This window comes from Alligator mississippiensis, chromosome 6 (assembly GCF_030867095.1).
Source record: "Alligator mississippiensis isolate rAllMis1 chromosome 6, rAllMis1, whole genome shotgun sequence".
NCBI classification, from domain to species: domain Eukaryota; kingdom Metazoa; phylum Chordata; order Crocodylia; family Alligatoridae; genus Alligator; species Alligator mississippiensis.
In genome coordinates, this window is record NC_081829.1 from 66,989,526 (window position 1) to 67,013,385 (window position 23,860).

Sequence of the window (23,860 nt, forward strand, 5' to 3'; positions counted from 1 at the left end):
TAGGTGCTGGCCGTTACGGTCTTAATACAGCCTCGTCGCTCAAGTCGCTGCAGGAGGTCAGTAAGGGACTGTTTTAGAGGACCCTTAATTGGGATCGGTCGATATCGCCAGGTGGAGGTGTTATGAAGCATTGGTCGATGCCAATACTGTTCTGGGATAATAATGGGTAATGCCTGTAGCACTTGTTCTTTAAGGTCAAGCGCTTTTATCCCTGGGATCCCTAAAATATTGATGCCCCCTAGGACAGCCTCTAGTGGGTATCGGTAGCCTTGGACCCAAAATTTGACCTTCGTTGTGACGGCGATAGCATTAAGCCCTTGTACCTTGATCATCTTGGTGGTCTTTTGATGAGGTATCATTGAGGTAATCACATTGGTTTGAGCTCCAGTATCAAGAAGGAAGAATGCTTGTTGTTGGTTATCCAGATCGGTAGGGTTGTAAACAGTGAGTTTGGCGTATGGTCAAGAATCGGTCGGGTCAGGCCTGAACTGGAGAAGGCCGCCGGTGGAGCCGACGGCCATTACTCGTTTTTTGATGGGTCCTCAAATCTGAATCCTAATGCTTCGGCTAAACGAGACTGACCTCTTTCTCCCAAAATTCGTAGCTGCACCTTTGTGAGTCCAGAATAGGCGAGGACAAAACCAAACATGTTCCTTTCCTTTGTCGTTCTTTCCTTCGGGGTTCTTGGAGGTGACCACCATGGCTCTCATTGAGGGATGCGCTTTTGATATCTAGGTCTCTGTGTTTCGGCTGGGTATGCCGAAGGTCGGTCCCTCATATTATCAGAAGCTTCTTCACCTTGTTTCATAAGTGCTTGTAAACGTTGGAGATGGCCTAAGAGATTTCCCACTGGTTGACCTGCCATTGGGTTAAAAAAGAGTCGGAGTGTAACGGCATTTGCTCCTCCATATACCTCCACGCAGGCATCTATAGCTTCCAAGGGCGTTGGGATTGCCCCAGGGTCCGATAGGTGGCGATGAGCCCATCTCTCTTTTCGTTGCACAGCGGTTAGTCCCATTGGATTTGTTCTCGGGCTCCATGAGAGATATGACACCCCAACTATAGCCAGGAGGAGTTGCTCTGCAGTAGCCTTCTGTGGACGACCTTCGTTCCAGGTGTGAAATTTGTGGGTTACCTGTCCCACTACGAGTGCCGGGATCGGGATGGGCCAGTGGGCACTGTCTGTGACCACATTCAAGTCGGTAGCACGCCCTCCGCTCCATGCCGCTTGTCGGGTCAAGGCACTTGCTTCTTCTTTGTCTAAGGTGTCAGATCCAAATTCCACTATTAACCGTCCTAACCACATTGCCAAGGTTTCTTCTGATCTTATTTTAGATTCCTTGCAAAGGTCTTGAATTTCTGGTCGGGTGCGTGTGCGTGAGATAACAGTAGTACGCGTAGCACCATCTCCATCTGCAATATGCTTCATCACAGCTATCGGGTGAGCTGCAGTAGAGGAAGAGTTAAATTCTTCATCTGGGAGCGTTGGGCACATCCCTCCTCCCATTGCCCCCTCCCCCCTTGGCAAGGAGGCGGGGCCGTTGGGAACGACGTCACCTCAGGGGGCGGAGGCACTAGGCGGATCCCCGCCAGGTCTTCTGAAACTCCGCCCCTCCATTCCGGGTTCCCCGGATGGCTCGCGCTTCTTTCGGCGCCGTTTTCTGCCAGCGGCATCATGCGGCCGGCGCTATTGATAAGCGCCGCTCCGGAGCCTTTTGCTGTCCGCTCCAGTGACTCCTTACCCGCTGTATGCATCTGTGCCTCTAAATTTGCATATTCCCTTAGTAGACCCGCTACTGTACGGAACAGCACATTCATCATTTTTCCCTTCTTCCATTTAGTTAGACCCCATCTCAGCACATGACGGCCCTTAGTTTCCAAATCCTCCCGGAGCTGAACGTGGAGTTCATGGCCCCGCGACCCAGGCACCAAATCCAGACAGTTGAACCAGTCCGTGGGGGTGGATTCCCTTCCTTCCCTTAAGTATCGGATGCATTGAGCGAACTCCTGAGCAGGGGTCAGCTTCTCTGCCTTCCGCGCTTTCACCCCAGCTAAGGATATGGTTGAGGTTTCCTCCGGGGGTCGATAATAGACCCGGTCGCTCCCCATTATGCATCCGAACTCCCCAAGGGATAGCTTAGTTCTCCATTCCTTCACTACGGCTTCTTCTCTCTTTACGGAGAAGTAACCATCAATATTTCTTTCATCCCCTTCTACTGCCTGGTGGTAAGCGATATGCGCCCATAGATCGTTGGCATTCTCTACGTGGCAGGTCCCAGTGTGCCAGGGGCAGCACCCGATTAGGTTCTACTCTATCACCGTGCCCTTTGATCCCATCCTTGTCGCCATGTCTCGGACGGCCAGAGCCGACTCGAGGTGATCTAATAATTGCTCGTTCGTCAGGCAGGCTGGTGAATAGAGAGGCCGAGAAAGTTTTATGGTTGTAAAACTTTACTTACGTCGCTGGTGGTTGCGATGAAAACGGTCTGGTCGTCTGAACAACTATGTCAGTTGTTCCAGCTGATAAGGCTCAGGCTAGCTCATCCGTCTACAAATCAAGCCGGCGGGAATAGGGTACGTCTGGGATTGCGCTCGGTGATGGGGAGAAGAATCGATAGGTGATCAGTCTATCGATCAGCTCAGCCGCAAGTCAGATCTCTTTTAGAAGCACTCTGCAGCGTGCTCAAAGTTCTCCGACTTGGGCGGAAGTCGCGCGAATTTTTAAACGGCTAGCAAGCCAATTACTAGCCGCCACGTAGGAATAATTTAGAGCTGGCCAATAGCGGGACACAAATTTGCATTCGAATGGCAGGAACTCTCTTGCACTGGGGGGCACCAAAATCACTGGGTTGTGACAATAATACATTTTCAAATCATCCTGGACCATGTGGACACATCCAGTGACTGGTTCTAACTGAGTGGTGGAACTGTTCCCTGCATTCAACAGCTGGAGAATCTTGTTCCTGCTGTCCTAATTTTGCACCATCCTCAGCAGAACCATCAATGTTTCATGGGTTTGCCCTGAGTTCCCTCCCTGCTCTGCTGGGGTATTTTCTTGGATTCCCACTCTCCCCAGAAAATCTTTCAGCAACCACTTCCCCCTGTCCCCCCTCCCCTCCACCCATTACCTCTCTCCCACCCTAATCCTGTCTCAGGGTCATGACTCTTAATCTGTCTGCAGAGGATTTTACTCCTCGCTTCAGTATAAATTCTGCCTAGTTTGAGGCTGCAGCCAAGGCATTCTTAGCAGAAAATAAATAATTTCAGTCTGCAGGGATATTTCTGCAGCCTCCCTTCAGTGGAAGCTGTCAGCTTCTGCAGCATCACTTTGTTGTTAGCTGACACTCTCAGCAGCCCCCATCTCATGTAAGTCCATGAGTAAGTGGACTTCAGTGCCACTGTGATTCTAGCCCACCCTGCTCAAGTACTTCGGAATCCATTACTGTAGTTTCCTAACACACCAGCACCTAACCTTTAAGAGTGAACCATGAAAAAGGGAGCAGGAGGACCCACCCAGCTTTTGCATCAGCAGCTTCTCAGCTTTTTCTTGAGCATGCTTCATTGAGCAAGGGTGGGAGGACAGCAGGCTGCACCAGCGGAAGTGGGTGGGGCTCGGCCCTATGCAGAGCACAGCAGAGGCAGCCTGGGCTAGTCTGGATACAATTAATTGGTGGGTGCCTGCCAGCAGGCAATATTTTGCCCACCCCTGGGTTAGATATTAGGAAAACCTTTCTCACTAGGAGGGAAGTAAAGCACTGGAACAGATTACCTAGAGACGTTGTTGAGTCTACAGCCAGACTCAGGTGACCAAGTTCCTATATTTGCAAATAAATGGAATAATTCTAGCCCAAGAGCTCACTGAGTATTGTTGACCATGTAATTTGTCATGCTAAATAATGTACCCTTTGCTGCCCCAGTTCACAGGTTTCTTGCAAAATTATCATTATGCAGCAGTTTTAAGGCAGTATCTTCAGTGCTCATCTCATGAAACTACAGCAAGCTTAAAGGCATAAATATATCCTGCTTTCTTCAGTGAACAGCTTTTTGCACACCTGAGCAAAAAATGAAATCTATCATCTGATTTGATTCCTAAATCACTTGTCATATAAAATGTTTGTGATTTTTGAAAAAAGTTATATCACACATACCAAAGAACAAAGCAATGGAGGGCTGATCAAGGTATTTCTGAGCTGCAGTGATCACCATGGCTAGGGACAGAAGTTACACATGAACTGGTTTAAGTGATCAAAAACTGGTTAAAACTTGTAACAAAACCTGTTCAGTGCACATAAAACAGTTTCAAAATGGCTGAAACTGGTTTAAGATAAACTTGGTTGAATGTAGTATTAGACTTGTCTGAGTTGTGTCAAACTGGTTTATGGAACTTCTGTCCCAGACTCCTTCCTGGTTCTGGTTAAATTAGAGTCCCCTAGCTTCCCAACATGCTTTTCACCCCTTGACTGTGCTGTGCTGTGCTGTGCTGTCTGCTCCAGAGAGCAGGGCTGGCCCTGCCCCTATATTCTCTAGCTGGAGGAGGGTCAGAGGTGCAGATAGATGTCAGGTCACATGATGTGTGCCTGGATCCCTCCCAGCTCCCTGTACCCAGGCCAGGCCAGGCTGTCATGGAGCTGCAGGCAGCTGGGAAAGGCTCTGCTCCTGCAGACTGGCCCCTCTGTTTCCACCCTCACCAGTGGCCACAGCCAGCACCACTCTGCCCCGAGTCACCATCTTAGGACTGGAAGTCCCACACCTAGCCCCTGACCTTTGCCTCTGGAAGTGCCTCCCTTTTCCCCCAGAAAAAAATCCAAATCATACTAAAAATCAAACATCTACTATAATATATTCCAATTTTATTTCAAAATATATTTGTGGCCTGATGCATGTGTGTTTGTGTAATGTACATAGAGGCAATTGCATAATTGCTCAAAATAAAGTCTTACTCATATATTGCGGGGGGGGGGGGACATGTGAGGGGATGTGGGGGAATGTGTGGGGTGTGATTGCAGGATAGATGTGTGTATGGTATGGGGTATGTGCGTATGGGATTGCTGAGGGGGTGTGGTGGGTGGGTGTGGGAAGTGTGGGTGTGAGGTTTGCTGGTGGGATGTAGGGGAGGGTGTGGGGTGTGTTTGGGGGTGTGGGAATGGTGGGGGGTGTGAGTGTGCATGTGGGTCTGGTGGGGGGTTGGATGTGTGTGTGGGCCCCCTAAGCACATAGCCCCTGCTGCTGGAGAGAGCAGCAGGCTGTGGGCCCTCAGGACTCTCATGGCCCAAAGCAGGCTGAGCTCCCTGGTGGTGCACAGCTCCAGCCAAGTCCTAAGAGCTTCTTGTGGCAGCAGGTAGGAGGGCCAGGCCAACCCATTTCAATGTGCAGGGCTCCCTGTGGTTCACATACAGCTCCCAGGGCTTGGCCAGAGCTGCATGCAGCAGTGAGGAGTCCCGTGTGATGGAGCCAGTGGTCTGGCCCTGCTCCCTGCTACAACATGCAGCTCTCAGGACTTGTCCAGTGTGTCAGGGAGCAGAACCAAGCCAACCCAGCTCCATCACGTGGGACTCCCCACCAGTCCCAGCTGAGTCCTGGGAGCTGTAGGTAGTGGCAAGGAAGCAGGGTCAGGCCACTGGCTCCATCACATGGAGCTCTGGCTGAGTCTCAAGAGCTCTACACGAGTTCAGTGGGCCCCACACTCCCACTGACCTGGGCTCTGCACTCCCTCCACCCCACCCCCCAAGCCCCTGTGCAGGCCCTGCACTCCTGCCCAGGGCAGCTTTGCCCCTGCCTGCAACCACTTCCCTACCTGCTGCCCAGAGTGCTGCAGCAGGGATAGGATGAGCCAGTGGAAGCTGGGGGAGCTGAGCAGTTCCCCAGGCAGCTGCAGCAGTGGCAGCAGCAGCCCTGCTCAGCAGCTGTGTGCGCTGGCCAGGGCTAGAGCTGGGGCTGGCACTGGGCCCTCCCACGGGCAAGTGTGGGAGGACAGCAGGCTGCACCAGCGGAAGTGGGTGGGGCTCGGCCCTATGCAGAGCACAGCAGAGGCAGCCTGGGCTAGTCTGGATACAATTAATTGGTGGGTGCCTGCCAGCAGGCAATATTTTGCCCACCCCTGGGTTAGATATTAGGAAAACCTTTCTCACTAGGAGGGAAGTAAAGCACTGGAACAGATTACCTAGAGACGTTGTGAAGTCTCCAGCTCTGGAGGTTTTTAAGACCTTGCTATACAAAGCATTGGCTGGGATGATATAATTGGCAATGGTCCTGCTTTGAGCAGGGGGTTAGACTAAATGACCTCCTGAGGTCCCTTCCAACCCTAATATTCTATGATTTTATGATTGCCATCCAGTGTAAGATACAGCACCAGAGAGCTGAACCAGCACTCAACGTCCTTGGGAAAGTGACAAACACGAAAAAGCCAGACGTCTTTCTTGTTCAGTAGCTTGGACCTGCGTACTGGGAAAACACAGACTCCACAGAGATCACTGCTTATAAACAGGGACATTCTAAAAAATGTAAATAACCCTTCATTTGGCTCCCTGCAGAGTGAAATTATCAGATATCATGGATACCCTAGCGAGGAGCATGAAGTTGTGACCCAAGATGGATATATCCTGAGCGTTAATAGAATTCCTGGTGGAAAAGACAATGGGACCAGAGGTAAGCTTTATCTGGAGGAAGCAAGAAAGCTTTGATTAGGTGACTTTTTAAAAAACATAATCTAACTTTCCTTGTGTATGTGCAGCTACATATTTCACATGTTTTAGTTTTAGATAATGATTTTGAACTGAATTTGAGCCTGTATCAAATTCTGAAACCAGGTGAGGTTGTTCTGGTATCTGGCTTTCCTGGGACCTTTTTGTGCATTTCTAGTCATAGTCTAAAAATATTCTTATTTTTTAAAATGTTGTATGACATGAATTAAAGGAAATGTAACTGCCACTTAACAGTTTTACTGTTTCATTGTGCACTATGGACATCTAGATAGAAGCTCTTTAAACTATGGTATAACAACCTTACTGAGGACAGAAGGGGGCATCTTTAATGAAGGTGAGTGTTCTCACCCTTGCTGTGCTTTGGTGAGAAAGTAGATTCTCTATGTAATAGGGCTTCTATTATGCTACTGAGGAGGAGCAGGCCAGAGAGAGATGTGGCCCATTCAAGAGGACTTGGGTCTGCCTGCTCTGGGACAAGCTATAGAGCACTGTAAGAGCTGTTGTCTGGCTCCAGATTGCTGTAGGAGCCACTGAAATCTCAGAGACTCTGAGGAAAACCACTGCTCCTACCTAAGGTTGCCAACTCTGACTAAAGCTATTCCGGGAGATTTTTTTTCCCCGCCATGACGTCATGTACATTACATAAAATCTCCAAGATTGTTTTCAATAGTCATTAGGAGATGGATGCCGATTCCGGCAGACTCCCAACCAGTCCGGAAAGGTTGACAACCCTACTCCTACCCCAGATACTGGGAGTACAACCAGAAAGAGCCAAAAAACTGCAGGACTCCAGGCATCAAGAAACCAGCTCTAATTGGAAAATGCCTGCAGCTGACCTGGAAACTCTACAAATGAGAGCCATGAGAAAGGGTTGGTAGCTTTGGCAGCCTATTGCAGGAGAGCTAGGTCAGGTGGACTGAAAAAGAGTGGTCAAGGACCTTATAAATCAGGACCCACTGATGGGGTCTGAGACTGGTCTTTGCCAGGTTCAGAGACAGAGCTCTGCAGAAGCTGGAGTGGAGAAAGCCCTGCAGAAAAGCATATACAGAAGCTCAATGATTTGTGTTGCCTATTCAATTTATGTTGCTATTTTAAAGCTTCAAGACATGGAAGTGGCTAAAGAGGTGGAAGAAGACCACTATGAATTCTTCAGAAAAGTGTTTTGTTGAGTTTCCTACTAAGGGCTACAGAATTTGAGAGAGAGCTGGTAGGGCCATAGCCAGGTCTGAGGTCCATGCAAAGTGGCTGAGGACCTAAAGGACTATGCAAAGAGGTCCTGTCAGATGGGGACCAAGGGAGCAGAAGCTCATGGACTTTGGGGACTGTGGTGCAGCCCAAGGACAGTGTGTAAGAGCTGAGCCTCTAAAGTGTTGCTTGGTGAGGGAGGTGGCAGGTGTTTAGGGTAAGTGCACTGGTGCGACAATAGTTACAGCACAAGGGTGGAACGGACACCTTCAACCCAGAACTGGTCATAAAGATATACACGGGCTTACCCCTACATAGATTTAAAAAGAGAGAGAGAGAAAGATCACTGCTGCAGCAAAGGGAATTCAGACTGGTGACCTGTTTAAACAAGGACAGTCTCTTGCACTTATAATTTGGAACATCAAGGCACATCTTGATGGGCAGGTTGGGGCAGAATGCCAAGGAGCAGCAGACTTCCTGTGGTACCTCAGCCATGCTATATTCTGCCATTCTCTTCAAGGATCCAAGTCATGGGCTGTTCTTAAATCTTAGTAATGGAATAAAGACGTGGATCTAGACTCAAGAGTTTTGGTACTGAATAGGGAAACTATTCTGTTGCTATTGCTGCCCATTTTCTGATATTGGCGCCCTGGTCTGATGCCAGGATTGGTAGTAGTTGAAGTTCTGGTGAAGTCTATGTAGAATGCCAAAAAAACCACAACCCCAAACAAACTTCAGCACACCCTGTCTTCTGAACAATCCAGATTTCCACTTGAGATTTGAGAAACTCAGTGGAAGACCAGCAGCAAGTTACTGCTATCATTACTATATGTTGTTCAAACTCTAATCATATTTGTAAGTAACATTTTCCATTATAGTTCCAGAAATACAAACTCTTTTCACTCAAAATCCTAAGAGAATAGGAGTAAGAATTCGTGGACATATTTATATATCCTTTCCTCCTTAATATCATCCCCACTGTAAGTGGAAACATGAATCAATATTTTAACTTTCATTTCCATCTTTAGTACTCAGCAAACATCCACACATACCTTATGTCCATGCTTGTACTTTGTCATGTGCTTTAAATCCAAGTCTGCACAAAAATTAAATTGCCATTAACTAATTCTTGAATATTCTATTTGTAACGTAACAGAGCATAAACATATGAAATAATTTTTATACCAAATCTACACAAATAAGATATTACCACTAAATAATTCTTAAATATTCTATAGCTAAATGCTACCAATTTATCCACTAGTTTAGAAATCAACATGTGAGGACTACCAGAAGTTTATTTAGGGAGGCTTTTAGCAGGCAGATTCAAGTTTTGGGGTATTAGCTGGGGAGTTGTTTCATCACTTCCTATTTCATTTTAATATTTTATCTGCTTTTACAATTCATCTTGCTTTTATTGTAAACCACCCTGAGCCTTTTTGAGGAGGACAGCACATAACTCAAATGACTGAATAAATGAACAAGTAAATAAACAAACAAATGTTGGAAAAGTAGAGATGATAAGGTGGTTTCATTCCCCACTCCCTCAAAATGACTGTTATAAATAAGACAGTTCAGAAAGAAATGATGTATCAGGACTGATGTTGAACTCTTACAACTCTTTCTGTATTGATTTAAATTTCATCATATTGCCATGTAAATCCCATTATTCCAATAAAACTTTATATTCTAGGTATTGCTATATAAATGTCCCATTATAGTGTGTATTTTTACTCAATCCTAATTGCACTACAACAATGCTCACATGAAAACAAAACCTTCTTTCTTTCCAGGAAAAAGGCCTGTGGTGTTTCTGCAGCACCCTCTCCTGGGAGATGCAACCCACTGGATTTCTAACCTGCCTAACAACAGCCTGGGCTTCATCCTAGCAGATGCTGGCTATGATGTTTGGTTAGGAAACAGCAGAGGAAACACCTGGTCTTTGAAACATAAGACTCTTAAGCCCAAGCAAAAAGCATTCTGGAGGTTCAGGTAGACTGTAGACTGCATGATTGTGAGCTTTTGAAAATGGCAGTTTCTAAGGGACTAATAATGGCATGTGGGAGCCTCTCACTTTCTGATCCCTAGTCCACTGCTACTTGGACTGGTAGTGATGGGGAGGATGGGAGTAGTCTACAGAAATAGGATGGTGAAAGCTGCAGGGGAAGGAGTATTCACTGGGGCTGAAATCTGGGAAGAGGTTGTAGGAGCAAAGGAGGGTTGTGGATAAATGGAAGAGAATATGGCAGAGAGAGTTGATGCAGGTGCGAGAGGTAGTAAAAAGCACAGTGGACAGAGATGGTGAGGTTGAGAAGCTGAAGGGCTGTAGCAATAGAAGGACAGAATGAAGTGGGATGGATAATCTTTGACAGCACAGAAAATGAGGCACAAAACTACCCAGAGCTCAGTTGTCATATGATGCTGTCCTGAGTCTGAAGGCTCTCCCTGAATGCTGCTCCTAGGGTGTATGTGGCAGGGAGGCTGATGCCTTGGTGCCTTGGTCAGGTCTCTTTCAAGCAGGATGGAAGACAAAAAAGGAGCTGAACAATCCCCAACTTATCTCTTACATCCATGGTTTTAGATGGTGTAGCATTTTGGGGAGATAGCCTCAGAGAGACTGGGGGCTCCCATAGCCTTATAAGGGCATCTATACACATGCTCCATGGGGGGAGGGGGTGTGCTTTAATTAGAACAGCCCTAAGAGACACTCTAATTAAAGTACCTGCGGTGTCACATGTATTCTGCGTCTCACACTCCAAAATGGCAGTGGGTGCACTTTAACTAAAGCTTATTCAACAAGATTTAGTTAAAGCATCCCTGCTGCCATTTTGAAATGTGGGGACACTGAATACATATGACATGGAGGCTGCTGGCATGTGCTAATTAGCACACTCCAGCAACCTGATTAATCAAGTCTGGTCCAATGCTTGCTAATGAGAACATGTCAGGGCAGAGGTCTGTCACATGTATAAGTGCCCTTAAGTTCCTGCAGTTCAGTACTGCTGATTCCCATGTAGGCAGGGGAAGAGGCTGCCCAACTTGATCACTTGAGCAGTTTCCACTGGGTGCTGTGAAAGGTCAGGGGAAATAGAAAGCCCTAGTATACTTCCAGGCTGCCCTCAGTTGTAAGCCTAGTTCAGTGTCTTAGGTAAAATGAGATACCACTACAAATCTGAATCCAGTTCCTAATAGGCTACATCCAACTATTAGAACTAGTACTAGTCCTCTGTCATTCTCAGAAGAGTACAAAGACAGTGAAGAGGAATCCAGTGGGCCCAGAGATGGAACCATGCATCAAGGTCAGGGCACATATACCAACCATGCTGATGCTGCTCTGTTTATAAGGCTCATTAATTTCAAAAGCTCTATCTGTAAATCAGTAAATCTGTGTCTGTATCTCTATCTGTAAATCTCTATCTGCTTTGGGATACTATTAACAAGGGTCCTAGTTTTCCATGTTAAAATGACATTCTCCAATAAAAAACCATAAACATCCACATTTTTTCAGTGGTGAGCCCCACTCCCCCACCTCCCAACACTGATTGACCAAGGGGCCCAGTAGAAGCCCCACCCCTGCTGCTGATTGGCCAAGAGGACTGCTGTTCATGTGGCCCCACCCCTCATCACTGATTGGCAGAGGAGGGTGGGGCCACACAATGGGCAGCCCTCTCAGCTAGTCCGTGGTAGAGGGAGGGAGGGGGTGGCTGCCATCTTGGCTGCCTCCTTGTGTACCCATTGGGGAGAGAGGAGGGGGCAGCTGCTGAGCTTCTCCCTCCTACCCTCCAGTGGGCTGCTACAGTGGGTATGGGAACTGTTAGTTTCCACTGGGGAGCCAGAGTTTTATTTTCAGTGTTTTTTTCTCCCGGCAATTCTAAAAATTCTCTGTAAAAACTCAAATTCTGTGTTTTTTCCATGGCAAGTTGATTTCTAGGATCCCTGACTGTTAGATATAAACAGATAAAACATGCTACATAATTGAAAGAAATTAGCAAACCTTCGTCTTTGAAGGGAGGCAAAGGACCCAGACCTGACACTGTCATTGATCAGTCTTTGTTTCACTTAGTTAAGGTGCCTTTATGTGCTATAACAGCCAACTGAATTCCAATTCATGCATAAGCTTTTTGTGTTTTCGCTCTTTAGTTTTGATGAGGTTGGTAAATATGATCTTCCAGCAGCACTACATTTTATCATGGAAAAAACTGGACAGGAAGAGCTGTATTACGTTGGCCATTCAGAAGGGACAGCTGTAGGTATGTTAAGATGAATGATAAGCTACTGTTTCCACTATTTGCCTCGTTAGAGGATAATGTAAGGTTATGGGCTTCACTTAGTAACTGCCTTCTTCACCAGCTTAAAAGGTAAGCTCAAAATATTTTTTAAACTGAAACTTTCAACATTTGGAAAAGGTTTATGTCTTGTCTAACTAATATTGTTGATAGTAAAACCTTTTTTTGGCAGGTAGTCCATAGTTTGGCCGGTTTCTTTGGTTATGGTAATGTGACTGGCTCTTGGTATTCTCACAAGTCTTGCCAAACAGGGTGTTTTCTTCCTTTCAAATCTCAGCTCCTGAGAGAATCTTAGCTTTTCTTATTTCAGAAAGCATATTTGTAGCCCTCTTGGCCTTGGAGGCAAAAAGCCTATGATGAATCAATTTCCTCCCAAAAGTAGCAGGAAAAACCCTAGCCATCATTATTGTTAAAATCCTATGATTAAGAGGCCATTTTGAGATTTCATGGGAGCTTGGAGAACACTTTTGATGCCTGTGTTCAGAAATGCTGGTATTCTAAAACAAATTCACAGAAACTAAAATCAGTATTAACACATGCCATACTGTCCTAATTGGTAGTATAGGAAGTCAGTAAAGGAATAATTTAACTTTTGGGGGGATGTTTGCTTGCTTATGTGAATTTAAGTCACTGTTTTTAAGTTTTGTACATAACCATTATCATCCAGTTAATTTTATTACCTTAGGTTGTACTGTGTGATCAACACTAAAAATAATATTCTACTCGTGAACTCAAGCCTCAAACTACTCTGCTACTGATTTATGGGGGATGTAAAGTTACACTATTCTTTGAACATTAAGTGACACAAAACCCATAAAATAATGCATAGGAATTTTGGTAACTCTAGAGGGGAAACAAATCAGAAAACTGATTTAAAGGAAAGTTAATTTCTCAACAAACTAACTGGAAAATATAGTGCATTCCACTTTTGTCCATCCTGAATACAACTGAACAATGTCCAGAACTCTCTTATCTGAATAAGGATTTGGAATTAACCTTTTATTTGATAATATGTATAGCATTTGAATAATAATTTAATTTTGTTTTCTGACTCCTAACTCTCTTCTGGGTGCTTATGCACATGCAGCAAGACTGCTCCAATTCACCATCAGAACAGACTTGATTAACAGAGTATGCTGGAGAGTGGTAATTAGCGTGCTCCAGCAGACTCCAACGTTACATGTATCAGTATCCCCACACTGAAAAATGTTGGCAAGGGCACGTTAATTAAAGCTCATCAAACAAGCTTTAGTTAAAGCTTCTCCACCCCATTTTTCAGTGTGGGGATGCTGATACACATGATGCTCCAGGCATTTTAATTAGCCACTCTTGTAGCCACTCTAATTGGCTCTTGTAGCCACTCTAATTAAAGTACCCTCTTCCCACTCCTGGAACATGTGTATAAATGCCCTTTGTTCTATTTATGGAAGATTGCCTTGATAAATTAAGGCATCTCTTGTATTTTCTCAGGTTTTGCAGCATTTCTAACCAATCCAGAACTGGCTAAAAAAATCAAAGTATTCTTTGCCCTGGGTCCTGTAGCCACAGTTACGTATGCCACAAGCCCCCTAGCAACACTTGGGAGGCTTCCTGAAATAGTACTCAAGGTATGTTATCTCCCCTCAAAATTACTAGACTCTCAGTTCTGACTGCTTCTTATTTGCCTCTTCCTGAAGGGACAGACAAAGATTCCTCTTACAGGGGAGCAAAGTCTGTTCAGGCTCCCTGGCTTTAGCTGGGGCAAGCTTCATGTTCCCTGGTGGCTGGCAGCAGCTCTTGGGGAGCTGGATCCCTCAGAGCCACCATTCTCCTGCTCCATCTAAATTGGTGCCTGGGACCGGTGCTCCCCTTGCTCTCCCCTAATTACACCACACTCTGTACTCTGTAAAGGTGGCTTCAGCCAGTTGAAATATTTTGAGTCTATTGCCATGAAAATGGAAAGATTAGTTCCTTCAGGGATTATCACTCAGTAAAATAAGAGACCTAGGACAGACTCTGGGCTTTGGAAAAATATTAGGATGGAAGAATAAAAGAATAACAAACTGCTCTGTCATCCCCATAATATTTATTTCTCACTGGGAATGAGGATACAAAACTTTTTTTAAAATCTGGAATGGATCCATTATAAGACTCTAGTGTTGTAAAAATAAAATCATGGATATTTTTCAGGCGTGGCTGGGTAACAAGGGAACCTTTCAACAGCATGTGTTTCTGAAAAAGCCGTTTACGAAATTGTGCACCGTCATGAAGAAGTTTTGTACCTTAATCCTCTCTTCTGTGACTGGCTATAATACTCCAAACCTAAATACAGTAAGTATGAAAGGAAGTATTTTCAGAGCAGTTTCTGAGATAGATAGATAATGTGTAGATGTTGTATACAAACAGCTACTTTTACCTATGGGAATATATGCCTAAGACTTGATGAAGTCTGGATCCACCATGAGCAAATATCTCCAGGACTGCCCCTTTCTTGAGCTGAGTAGTTAGCCACAGATGTCTGATAGGGATGAATTCCATTAGGAGGGAAAAATGATTCTGGAATCAGATAGTTTCTTTGATACATTCCTGCTTATCTACAACCAGAAAACAAAGTCCATTTCTCTGATTCTCTCTGTGTTCAAACAGCAGCAGAGAATTCCTTTCCTTTCACTTCCAGTATGCCACCTCTAAAAGCTCTCACTGCACTCTTTTAGCTGGCATATGATCCCAGTGATTGTTCAAACTTTCTTTTTAGCCTTTCTTGTCTATTTCCATATTTCTTCATGTTCCCTGATTCTCCCACTCCCAACTTGCACACACGTGCATGCACTTTACTTGCAATACCTAGTATGCCCCTCTTGATGATCGTCCTCCCACATAGGGAGGACTCTACATAAGTGTCTAATCTTGGGGTGACCCACAGCTAGCAATACTAGTCCTCAAAATGAGGGCCCTATGTTTTTCCAAGGCTCCCTCCCACATGCCAGTGAGAGCTCTTACTCCTGTTTCTCAGCGATTAGCTTCCTGTGAATCTTGGGTATGTCATTTATACCCAAGGTTCAAAAGCAACTGAGGTGCCCCATATTCAGTGTCATAGACTCTAACATTTTCCAGTGGGTTCATGGCCTCATAGGTTCATTCCAGTAGGTTCATGGCCAGCATAGGATCCACAGCCCTGCCCAAGTACCATATGGGAAAAGCGGGGCCCCTCAAACGAGATTCACAAAAAGGGAATGCACCATGAAAAGCAAGGGCAGACCCAGAAGGGGTACAGTGGTGTGGACGACCCCCGCCCCAACTCTTTGATGGGCAATCACTCACAAATGAGTAAGATCATCTTCCAAAGATCTTACTAGTGAGTCTGCAGGAGGCTCCATATTCCAATTCTAGATCCACATGTCTTGTCGCAGTGAGGACAGGCATTTCCAGGAGGTATGGGCACTCTGTTGCTGTGTAGGATGTTCTGATGTTCTTTTCACCTGTTCCACTTTTCCTCTTCTGCCTGTCGACAAGCTGTTTCAAAGTGTTGCAGTCCCTCCCAAAGATCCTTCCTCCATTTTGGTCAGTCCTGAGCAAGGGTCTCCCAAATGTTGATGTTGATGTTACACCTCTTTATGTTTGCCTTCAAGGTGTCTTTAAAGTGCTTTCTTTGCCCTCCACTACTTCTCTAACCTTCTTTCAGCTGTGAGAAAAAGATTGTCTTTGGAAGGTGAGAGTCAGGCATGCAGACAACATGACCTGTCCAGTGAAGTTGGTTTTGGATAATTATGATGGCCTCAATGCTGTTGGAATTTGCTTTGGCCAAGATGCTGATGTTTGTGTGTCTATTCTCCCAGCTAATCTGAAGGATCTTGTGAAGACACCTTTGTCACCTTTGTCACCTTTGTGAAGACACTTTTCCAAACTCTTGAGATGTCTTCTATATGTGGTCCAAGTTTCTGAGCCATACAGCAGAGTTGGAATGACAATGGCTTGATAAACCAAGAGCTTCATTTCAGCAACAATGTCATGATTTAAAAAGACTCTCTTACTCAGACGCCCAAAGGCTGCACTCACACATTTCAAGCAGTGTTGTATTTCCATGTCAATATCTGCTTTTGGTGAAAGATGAATTCCAAGATAGGTGAAGTGATCCACGTTCTCCAGCAATTCTCCATTGATTTGAATGGCGGGGGAGTTGTTTTTCCATTTGGAGCAGGCTAGTAAAGGATTTGCATTTTCCTGATGTTTAGAGTTAGGCCAATACACTTGTAGACTTCTGAAAATACATTAAGAATGGTTTGGTGGTCGCTTTCAGATTGAGCAATGCCAGCATTTTCATCTGCATACTGGTGCTCCATTATGGATGTTGTCATGGTCTTCATTTTAGACTTGAGTCTGTTGAGGTTGAAGAGTCTTCCATCCTTCCTATACACAACTTCAATTCCAGGTGGGAGCTTTACTGTTGACAAGGTGCATTATGGTGGAGATGAAGATGGAAAACAAAGTTGGAACAATGATGCAACCTTGCTTCACTCCAGTTTTCACCTCAAATGTTTCTGTTAGATTCCCGTTGCTGAGAACCCTTGCTGACGTGTTGTCATGGAGAAATCTCAGAACACCGATGAACATGTTTGGGCATTCAATTTTGGATAGGATTTGCCATAGGGATTTGTGGTTTACAGAATCGAAGTCTTAGAGAGGTCGATGAAGGCCAAATAGAGAAGTCAATGTTGCTCATGACACTTCTCCTGGATTTGACGTACTGTAAAGATCATGTTTGCAATTCCTCAAGATAGTCTGAAGCCACTTTGAGATTCTGGAAAAAATGGCAGTTAGCGAGGATATGGGTGATGACTTTCCCAGCAGTGGCCAACAAAGCGATGCCTTGGTAGTTTCTGCAATTATCTCTGTCCCTCTTCCTGAAGATGGTAACAATCAAGGAATCCCTTAGGTTACCTGGGATTTCTTCCCTGTTCCAGATTTTAAGGATGAGGACATGAAGCTGACACATAAGTTGTTTTCCTCCTCCTTTGAAAATCTGCACATATTCTGTCAACACCAGCTGCCTTGTTATTTTTTTTTCCCCATCATACTCCTGACCTCTGCCAGGTTAGGTGGCAAACCAGGGTCTTCTCAGATTGCTTTTTGTAGAAAGTAGTTGATCTGATCTTCATCAACAGTTGAGTCATGATTCAGAAGGTCCTGGAAGTGTTCTTTCCAGTGAGCACTGATGGGTTCATTGTCTTTCAGGAGTGTTGTTTCATCCTTTGATTTTAGAGGATTAAGGCCAAGAGACAGGTTTGGTAGCACTGAAGAAGCCATGAGTGTCACAGATGTCAGCAAAATGTTGGATTTCTTTTGATTTCTGAATCCACCACTCATTCTTCAGTTCTTGTGTTAGCCTCTGCACCTCTGATTTTGCTTGTTGGTATGCATTTTTCTTGATGGCAGAGTTGATGTCATTCTGCCAGGCACAGAAAACTTTCTGTTTCCTGTCAACGAGACCTTGAATTTCAGTGTCATTTTTGTCAAACCAGTCTTGATGTTTCCTGGTCTTGTATCCTACGGTCTTTCACAGGATGAGAGAACAGCTGTCTTGAGTCCTGTCCAGTGCTCCTTGGCTCCTTCTGGGTGCTCTGTTATTAGTGTCTCATTCAGGAGTTGCTGGAATTCTCCCTGCTTGAGTGGGTCCTTGAAGCTCATTGTTTAACTCGTGCCTGATCTCTTTCCTTTGCATTCTTCATTTACGAGCAATCCTGATGGACATGCATGGATGGATGAGGTGGTGGTCAGTCCAACAGTCATCAGCAGTAGTCATGGCTCTCATAATCAGGACATACTGGCGATTGCGAGTCTGAACAATCACATAGTTGATCAAATGCCAATGTTTCAATCTAGGGTGTTTCCAGGACATCTTGAACTTGTTCCTTTGATGGAACAGGGTATTTGTGATGACAACCCTGTGCTCTGCGCACGTCGTCAGGAGAAGGACCCCATTAGCATTTGAATTTCCAATGCCTTCTTTTCCAATAGTACCATTCCAAAGTTTTGAGTCTCTTCCCACTCTGGCATTAAAATCTTCAAGAAGGATGATCTTATCTTCCCTTGGGATACTTGAGAGGATGGTGTCAAGCTGTGAATAGAAGTTCTCCTTCATGATATCATCAGCATTGAGAGTCGGGCCATATGCACTCACAGTTGTCACCTGTTGGGTTTTGGCAAGTTTCAGCCAGAGATTAATGAGGCATTCATTGACACCAATTGGGAGTTCTGAGAGTTGGTTCACAAGTTCATTTTTGATGGCAAAACCAACTCCATGTGCCCGTGGCTCTTCTTCTGCTGTCCCTCTTCAGAAGAAGGTGTATCCTCCACCTTCTTCTTTCAGATGTCCTTCTTCAGCATGTTGAGTTTCAGATAGGGCAGCAATGTTGATGTTGAACTTCCTCAGTTCATGAGAGACAATTGCTGTCCTTCACTTGGGGCAATCACTATTTGCATAGTCCATTAAGATTCATATGTTCCAGGTTCTGAAAATAATTTTTGTTTCTTTGTGACCACATAGAGCTGATCCCACTGGATATGGTTATCCAGTCAGGAACTGATCGAGACAGACTATGTTTGGGGTACCTCTTCCAGCCCCCTCCCCATGTGGGGTGAGCAGAGTGGATCCTAAATAGGACTGCTCAGTCATGGGTACAGCTGGCAAACTGCTCTTACTGCTTCTGTCCTCGAACGAGATGACTGAAGCAAACACCCACTGTCTAAGTGCTGGTCCATGACTAGGAGCTTCGAAATCTCACAGTCCTATCCCCATCACCTCTTGCTGATCACCATAGGACTATCCTGGCGTGCAGAGGAGATTTATGATTCACACAAGGAAGACACTTGTGTGTGACTTCTTTTAGCATGAGAATGTTGTTGCATGCCAACAAACTCATGGTCCTTGACAAGAAGACCACAATGGCGGACCAGGCAGAAGAAAAGTGTAACCCCTCGTGCCTGCCTCGCTTCGAATATTCATTCACGCACCTCCTTGGTGTGGGCACCTGGTGATAGGCACAGGGAGGCTTCATGCAACCTCTGACAGGGGCCCCAATCACCCTGGGGAGGACCCCAGAACTCTTCTGCCACGACTTTGAGTGTATCTTCAGTGGTGGGGTCTCCTGTTGGAGGTCCCTCGAGATTGGCTGTTCCTCCTGATGGATATTTTTGGGGCTCCACCTCCTCTACACTCCTTCCATACACCAGCCTCTGACAGGCCACCTGATCTTGATGCAGCTTGCTCTCCAGTCTGGATGATCCTTATCCATTGCACGCTTTCAGGTATTGGATCTTCTCCTTCCTTTTTTTTTTTTTTTTTTGTAGACTACAGGTCTGTTGGCTGTTCCTCTCTCCTGCGGGTCTCTCCTGCTCAACGCCAGCTGCCTGTCAACTCTTGTGAGCGGCCCTTGTTGTTCAGTTGTCACTTGGACCTCTCGACGTAGGGTTAACAACAAAATAAAAGAAAACAACAAAACAAAGTATAAGACAACAGGGAAATATGCACAGGCCAAAAGAAAATGAAAAGGAAGGACACAAAGAAAAGAAAAGGCAGGTAATAAAAAAAAAAGATCAGGCTGAACAGCCTCGTTATTTTCTCTGCCCTAGAGTCTGTGCCTGGCTGCATCCCCTGACACTGCTCCACTCTCTACCTCTGTTGAGAGCTTCCTCCACTTCTCTCTAGGTTAGTTTCTCTCCCACAACCTGGTCTGTGAGTGTCCGGTGTGGATAGCTTTCTCCATCTCTGGTGCTTCCCCCTGCTCTTCCCTGAGCAGGTTCTCCTCCCACACATGGGTGCTGCCCGTGACCGGCGTGGAGGCTTTCTGCAGCTGTTGCTGCCTGGGGCATCCCTACCCAATTGGGACTTCCCTTTTCTCACCAGCACTGCCTGCCACTGGTGTGGAGAGCCTCCACAGTCTCTTCTGCCTCTCCTGCTCTCCCCCACTCCCAGCTGGTGTTGGTTGGTGATAGTCTGTATATAAGCGTGGCTAACGAACCACGTGGGTTTCTCCCCTCAGCATTGTTCATCTGGAGTCCGGAGTCCTAAAATGAGTAAGTAACCCTTGATTTCGAGGTTTCTTCTCATGCGTAGCACCCCATGCTTCAGTGGCTCTGAAGGCAGATAAAGATTGTAACAGATGAAGGGTATCCAATCATCTTGGATTCCATGCCATTGGACATAAATCCCTATCTGTCAAGGACCCCAACTCATTAGACCAGGAGTGGTGAGAGTTACTCACCCTAGGAGCCACATCCGATCCTCTACCAAAGTTGGAGAGTGGGGTCAGAGGGGGCAAGGGTACTGAGTGACCCAGAGTGGAGGTGACCACCCCCCAACCTTGCACTGCTGAGCCGCTCTGACTTTCCCTATGGGGAGCACATCCCGGTGTAAGTAGTGTGGCTGCAGCCCCCACCCCCAGCAGCCCAGTGTCAGGCTGTGCTGTCCCCCAGAGCCACCTCAGAGAGAAGTGGGTGGGTCTCTCCCCTAGAGAGCTGCAAGTACCATGCTGACAAGTCGCATGTGGCTCACAAGCTGTGGTTTGGCCACCGTTGCTTTAGACTTTAGACCCTCCCATGGGAGCCATAGCTGGGGACTTGAAAACAAGTCTCTGAAGCAAGTAAAAATATACCCTCCCTTTCCCCTCCATGTTCAGCAGCACTTCCCCTACCCTCTGCACCCACTGCTACTGCCACCAGATCCCTTGGGGCAGGGTGACTTCAGAGCCACTCCTGCCCTGCTCCAGCCTGGTTCAGTGGGAGCCAGGTTCAACTAGGGTTGGAAGCAGCAATGGTAGAGGGTGGGTTTACTTCCCCCTGCTTGGTCCACCCACTGTTCCTTGTCAGCCTGGGACTGGGACCAAGCTCAGGGAAGGGAAACCTGCCTGATGTCCTAGATTTCCCTAAATTAACCCAGGTCCCTGTGCAGCCTGGCTGGAACAAGAACAGCTCTGGAGACCCTCCTCTGCATGTCTTCTTATCAGCTGAGGAACCTGGAACAGAGCAGCAGTGAATGGAAGAAGGGAGGAAAAAAGGGGAAGGGAATACAGTAGAGGGTAAAATAAACTGTGGATCCCAATAAGATGTATAAAAAAGTCCTAATGCACTGGGTGGTGTTGTGGATTCAGCTGAGGAGCTGTAGTCAATGCTCAGGAACAGATTAGTTTATAATAAGTAAATTAAAGAAGAATGATGCAAGTAGGAGACAACTCTAATACATAGCTGCCTGGAGCCATTTGCTCCTAACTAACTGGGCATGGCCAGTTCATTCCAACCAATATGTTTACTTTCCTACAAGTCTTTTTAAGGTCCAGCATCCTTACAAAGGACCCAGGTGCCTTCTGCAGGGCTGAGAATCCCACTGTGGGGGCCAGCCAATTTAGAAGTTGCAAGGATCAATGTTGCAATACATTAGGGCCTTGCACCATGGTAATTTTAGGTGGCTTCTGGTGTCTTAATGCCTGGATTAACTGTATGTTAACACCTTTTAAGTGGCTTAAATCACGTGTTATTCAATTTAAAGTTATACCACTCCAGGGCAGGGTTATCTCTAGTCTGCCTAATTTTGCTCCTCTTCCATTAAGGTGTCACCACTCCAGATAGCTATTCCACCTAAGTTGAAGTCCTGCAGCATCCCATAATGCAGTGGCCCCTCCTGAGTCAGGGTGATCAGGAATCCTGCCAGGATCTTCCTGGGCAGTGCCAGTGCCTGGAGCTTGCTCACTCTGCTGAGTCCCAAGGATCCAGAAACATGTCAGGGGGGAGAGGGAGGCACAGGGATTTTCTGATCCCACCAAACTTGGGAGGCAGCTGTGAATGGCCCAGCCTCCTCACCTGCTCTGTGCAGCCCCAGCCCAGATGGGTAGGACCAAGCCCTGTGCTTTGTGCCCAGAGCCATCTGGCTACTACAGGGGGTTCTGGCACTTCAGATGCCTGCCAACCATGGTCACTATTGCACAAGCCAGGTGGGGAGAGCCAGCAGCCAGATTCTGCACAGCCCAGCAGAGTACAAGGTCAGTGGGAACTGGTCTCAGGGTCCCATGCTGCAGCCACCAAGCTCCAACCACCCAGCCCCACCAGGGCATGTGTCCAGATCCTGGAGGCCAGACCCTTTTTTTTCTACAGAGCTCCCCCTTACCCTCTCCCCACCCACCATGCTTCCACCTGAGCTCTAAGGTGCCTGCACCCGCCAGGCTTCGAACATCTTGTCCCGGGCTTCCTTAGTTCGAGTGCTCACCGGTACTCACTTTGCTGTTGCAGGTGGTCTTACAGGAGATCTTTGCATGTGCTGCAAGCTGCCCCTTTCTTGCCTGCCATGACTTTGAATCTTTCACAGTGGGTGGGGCTTCGTGAGGCATGGTTGCCCTTGTTGGACACCTGCTCCTTTGGTGTCTTCTGCGAGGCTCCACCTCCCCTGTACCTTGCCCTTTACCCAGCCCGGTGGATCCCGGTCACTACTGTGGCCAACCTCGTGCTCCCCTGAACACCCCAAACAATGAGCCCACCGCTCGCTCTCTTGCTTTTCCTGCCTCCGCTCAATCTTAAGCCCTTCTGACGCAGGGAAACATAAAACACCCTTCTCTAACCAAAAGAAAAACTTAACGAATCCTAAGAAAAACATCACCCCGCCACTATTGGACTTCCTTGTGGAGCACAGATAGCCCCTCTACACCTCAGCTTGCTGATGAGGCCTCATCTACGTGGCCCAGCTCTGTGGCCCCACTCCACCTGCCCTGGTTTAGAGCTGCTGTCCCTCCAGTTTTCCTCTGTTGTGATCCTCTCTCTGGGTCTTTGAGACATGTCGGCCCTCTCTCTGGGTCTTCCCGGAGCAGCTGTCCTCTCTCTGGGTCTTCCCAGAGCAGCTGCCCTCTCTCTGGGTCTTCTCCTCGCAGCTTCCCTCTTTCTGGGTCTTCCCAGTGCAGCTGCTCTCCCTCTGTGTCTTCCCCTCGTAGCTGCCCTCTCTCTGGGTCTTCCCAGGTCTGTTCTCCTCCCTGCGCCCTGAGTCCTCTTACTGGTTCACCTCCTGCCTTGTCTGTGGCTGGAACTCCTGCTCCGGGCACTGACTCATCATCTGAATCGTCTGCCCCTCCACAGCCAGTGCGCACAGGCTCTTCCGGCGTCCCGCGCCCCCCACCGGTCGGGCTCTCCCTTGGTGTCTGCGTGCCCCCACCCCCTCTCACCGCCGGCCCTCTTATTTCCGCCGGCCAGTGATTGGGGCTGATGTCATCTGCTGGCCGCAGCTGAATAAAGGCATGGTTAATGATTCGCGCGGGCTTTCCCCGTTGTCCTCACTCTTCCTCCCATCCTGCTGTGAGTAATTTTACTTTCACTTTTCTCTTTTCACCCCCAGCTCCTGGCCCTAGGGTTCCCTTTGTGGGCTTGGGAGTCTCCCCGGTTTGCCTCTCCCTGCGACAGTGCCCAATCCTTTTTGGAACTCAAGACATACCCAGCCAGTCAGCAGCCCAGGCAGGGGCGGAGGGGGTAAGGTGCCAGAGAAAAAGGATCGGACCCATTGAAGCTCAAGCAGTGAGCTGGTCCTGCCCCGAGTTCTTAGTCCTGCCCCTGCTCACCAAGCCTCTAGTGGCAAGGCACAGCTCTGCAGATGAAGGACAGCCAGAGATGGTTTTACACCTTAAGGTGTGACTGCTCCACTAAGCCAATTAAAATTTGTTCTGCTTACAGAATAAGGTG

The 23,860-nt window shown here is 46.9% G+C and overlaps 1 protein-coding gene across 4 annotated transcripts in view; it reads left to right on the forward strand.

Annotated features, from left to right (window-relative positions):
• LOC102576768 (lysosomal acid lipase/cholesteryl ester hydrolase) overlaps window positions 1-23,860 on the forward strand; it is a 45,195-nt gene that overhangs the window by 13,815 nt on the left and 7,520 nt on the right. For all 4 annotated transcript variants that reach the window (XM_006269137.4, XM_019484275.2, XM_059729948.1 and 1 more), the window contains 5 exons: window positions 6,531-6,645; window positions 9,680-9,878; window positions 12,027-12,136; window positions 13,643-13,779; window positions 14,342-14,482. In XM_006269137.4, coding sequence (XP_006269199.3) covers window positions 6,531-6,645; window positions 9,680-9,878; window positions 12,027-12,136; window positions 13,643-13,779; window positions 14,342-14,482 — 702 coding nt within the window. The remainder of the gene's footprint in view (window positions 1-6,530; window positions 6,646-9,679; window positions 9,879-12,026; window positions 12,137-13,642; window positions 13,780-14,341; window positions 14,483-23,860) is intronic.